Genomic DNA, 4,034 nt, shown 5'->3' on the forward strand with positions numbered 1-4,034 from the left:
CAAGCCTCTGTCACCACCCGTGGATGCCTCACTTACCCTGGGAGGCGGCGGCAGGCCTCCTCCGGCCTCCCCGGGGCAACAGCGCTTTGGTGCGGGCCCCGAACAGGCGATGACGGGCCTCCTTGGGGCCGCAGCGCACTGGCGCGGGCCCTGGGAAGGCAGCAACGGGCCTCCCTGGGGCCCCAGCGCTCCAGCGCAGGCCTCGGGAGGCCGGCAACAGGCCGTAGCGTGGGAAGCTGGGGGCGGGACTTGCTGCCACTGCCATTTTTCCAGCTCTTGGGCTCCCAGAGCAGTGCTCTGGCACGCTCCGGCCCCTTTTTCACTGTGCTGTTTGGCTGCTCCTATCAGTGTGCATGCAAAGGAGGTGGGGGAATGGATCCCTTGCTCTATGCACAACAGGTCTTAGTAGCAGGTCCATCCAAAAAGTAACAAAAATGGCAGCTTTATAGCAGCCAAGTAGGTGGAGTCCATCAATCCAGCTGAGATCCAAGACACAGGGCTGAAGACCACTGAGCTCAAATACTTCCTGAACCAACTATTTTGTTCACAAAAACAATACTTGCTACCTCTTAGACACTCAGTCTTATTTTAACATGAATATCTCACCTGCAGGATCTGTGTGTGGCTCATCTCTCCATTCACATCATTGCAGAACGACACCAGATGTTCTGGAAAAAAATTCTATCAAAGAGAAACAAAAATTAGAGAAGGCCACACAAACTTCAGAGCTTTTAACTGACTTTGCTGAGCTGAAGGCTTGTAAGTAGATTTCTTTTGTGTTCCACTATTAGGATGTTTTCAAATGGGAGGCCACATCAACAGCCATTTGGCCTGAAAAACTATGGTCTGTGCCCCTTTAAAAAAGTTCTTTAAAAACTTTTTAAGGGAATACAGAATAAAGAAAAGGAATAGGAGGAAAGGAATAAAAGGTATGACAAAAACACAATACAGAGGGCAATTTTGCAGATATTAAGAACAATCCTTGACTAAAATATATGTGTATATAAAGGGAATGTACGAGGTGGTAGCTTAAAAAACCACTAAAACCACCTACTCGACTTATTCTACCATTTTCTCATAATATGTTATATTTGTATCCTATCTTATCAATCTTATCTATTTTATGATAAAACACTTATAACCTCATAGAAATATTGTAAATAATTTTAACAATTTATTGTAATAAAAGGCATAAAAGATTATATCCTTAATATTTCATAGTAAAACTACCATATAATATTGAACCATTAAAATATATGACTACAGAGATTGGTTATAGTAATCACAGAAGACTTGCCAGTTATTTTCAAATTCATCTTTTGATCTTTGATTATCAGTTTTGCCAAAACTGCGTATTCTTGCATTTTTTCTATCCTCAAAAGTTGGACAACCATCGATTTCCCACTTTGCTGCAAATACTACTCTTGCTGAATTTAACGTGTATCTGAGCAGTTCATACATTGTTCTTTCTGCATTCACTGGTAGAATTCCTAGTAGCTTTGTCTTGGTGAAAGTTGAAGATATGTTAACCATTGTGTCTTTTTTCCTTCTTCATTAATAGCTTGCCAAGATTTAATTTTCCCATGCTTATTGATAATATCTTGATATGTTATAAAGTCATTATTTCTCCTCTCGGGTTTGTCGTGTAAGCATCTAGTGGTGACATTAAAGGTGAAGTGACCACCAATTTTTCAGTAAACTGTCTCTAATAACATGACTAAAACATCTCATAGGTTTTTTGCGTGTTTTTCCAGTTGTTTTAATGCAAAGATGTCTATGTAAGCCTTCAGACAAATCTGCTGCTTCCAATTTCATCAGTCTTTCATTCGGGTTTTTAATCCAGTCAGAGATCCAAACCAGGCAGGCTGCTTGCTAGTACAGCTTGATATTAGGGACTGCTAGTCCTCCTCTCTTTTTCCCCATCTTACTATGGTCCATGCCCTTGTCTTGCAGCGCTCCTGCTTACAGCCACACAAAATTGGTACCAGTTTTGACAGCAACACTTAGAAGGGCTGATTCTTCTATTCACTGATGATACAACACAAATGAGTTTGCAGTGCAGAACTTCAAAGGGAATGATACTCAAGTCAATTCATTTTCTGAGGGGTTCTCCCAGAGTAATAACTTACCAGAGTTATCTCATAAAGAGAGGAGTTGAAGGATGCCACAGACTCAAGTGATGACAGGGTTGCCAACTCTGCATTGAGAAATACTTGGAGATTTAGGGGGTGGAGCCTGGGGAGGGAGGGGTTTGGAGAGGAGCTGGACCTCAGAAGTGTATAATGTCTCTGAGCCCACCCACCAAAGCAGCCATTTTCTCCAGGGGAATGGATCAGTCGCCTGGAAATCAGTTCTAATTCTGGGAGATCTCCAGGCCCCACCTGGAGGTTGCAACCCTAAATGGTGAGGCATTGGGGCAGAAATAGTAATCAAATTGCAAACTGGGAAAGTCAGGCAGGCGAGCCAGGTTAGAAGAACTACTTGCAAGGTTGCTATGCCAATGCAACAACAGTCAATTACAACAGCAGCAAGGACAATAGAAATTAATGGAGCTCAAATTCCCTTCTAATTGTTTCACTTGTTACTCTGTTCTTTTTTTAAAGTCTTCTTAAACCCTAACATTTAACAATAATCATTTAGACTTGCCCTCCGTAGTAAGGTTCCCCCCCCCCACATGTTGGAGCAGTAGGTACTGGCCTGGCTTCATGGCCCCGGCCTGGCTTCAACTAGATATCAAAATGTATTTCTGCCCACCCTGAATGGTTGTGATGAGATGGTCAACAATGGAATCAAATAAATATACACATTTGGTTTTACTTGCCACAGGGTTTTTGAAGAATTCGTATTTAGCATAATTTTTTCTAAAATAAAGTTTATTGCCTTCTTCAATCCCCCATTTTGACTGAACCTCAATCACCACTTCGTGGTCTTCTATTATTCTTTCTGTGGAAATAAAAAACAAACAAAAAAGGAAATTCTATAAGGATTTGCTGCTAATGCACTGCATTCACTGTTGTGGACTGTCACGGTGGCTAGCATGGCACCTTATATTTGGGAACTGTGGCAGAACCGTAAAGGACTATTTTGCCAGCCTTTCAAATTTATCTCCACTCTGTTCCCTTATTATAAATTGGTGGTAAAACTCCAATTGTATTACAAAAATAGCACAAACAAGTTGATTTGTCTATGCTTAACTGTTTATTTACAGGGCTACTTGGAAAACCCAGGGCAACACTTAGAAGATGCACCACAAAAAACCAACACAAAAAGTACCTATTTCCAGCTTTGTCTTTGGGCCTAGCCCACTCCTGAACCCTGGAGATGAAGCAACAGTTACCTACTGACAAAAAGCAGTCTGTTCATTGCTGATGTCCACAGCTGCAAAATTTCCATAAAGCATGCAGCAGGCCATCAGAGTATGGCAGCCGTCTGTTAAGTCGTGCGCTTAACAAGAGTCGGAGAGTGATTTCAGCAAGAATGCGGTTTATTCTTCAGCTTAGTTACGGTACAACGATCGCCAGCCAGAACCCATCATCAGAACAGAACGAGACGAGACTGAGACTGAGACTGAGACATACACTGGCTTGTCGATATTTAAACATTCCCGGCTAGTGTAGCCACACCCCCTGTACAGATAACAACCTATGAGGTTGAAGATATAAAGCCCAATCACAAGCGGTCCCGCTTTACAGCGTGATTGGTAGACACTCTCTGGGCTAGGACTCCTATTGGTTACATTAGGATCCTAGCCCAGGCTGAAGCTTAACATTGATTTTCAATCAGGCGATTCGCATGTCAGTATCTACATTCAAGTCAATACATAACAAATCCCTCCCCCCTAAGCAAAAACATTAGGAACAATCGTAATCGCTTAAGTAGGCGGGCACTCTGCGCACTCTCTGTGACCTGCGTGGCTGTACAGGCTCAGCAGATGTCCCAGCTTGGGGAACAGCATCACGCTCGGGGACTCCCGAGTCAGGAGCACTTTCACCACTAGCAATGGGTCGTTGAGTAGGGGTCTGCCCTGACTCGCC

The 4,034-nt window shown here is 43.1% G+C and overlaps 1 protein-coding gene across 1 annotated transcript in view; it reads right to left on the reverse strand.

Moving 5' to 3' along the window:
* The window catches only part of GRB14 (growth factor receptor bound protein 14), a 49,890-nt gene that overhangs the window by 16,651 nt on the left and 29,205 nt on the right, over positions 1-4,034 (reverse strand). The window contains exon 4 of the mRNA XM_015428232.1: positions 607-681. Within this exon, the coding sequence (XP_015283718.1) occupies positions 607-681 (75 nt within the window). The remainder of the gene's footprint in view (positions 1-606; positions 682-4,034) is intronic.

The sequence above is a fragment of the Gekko japonicus genome, unplaced genomic scaffold (assembly GCF_001447785.1).
Source record: "Gekko japonicus isolate JY-2015 unplaced genomic scaffold, Gekko_japonicus_V1.1 scaffold1975, whole genome shotgun sequence".
Classification (NCBI taxonomy): domain Eukaryota; kingdom Metazoa; phylum Chordata; class Lepidosauria; order Squamata; family Gekkonidae; genus Gekko; species Gekko japonicus.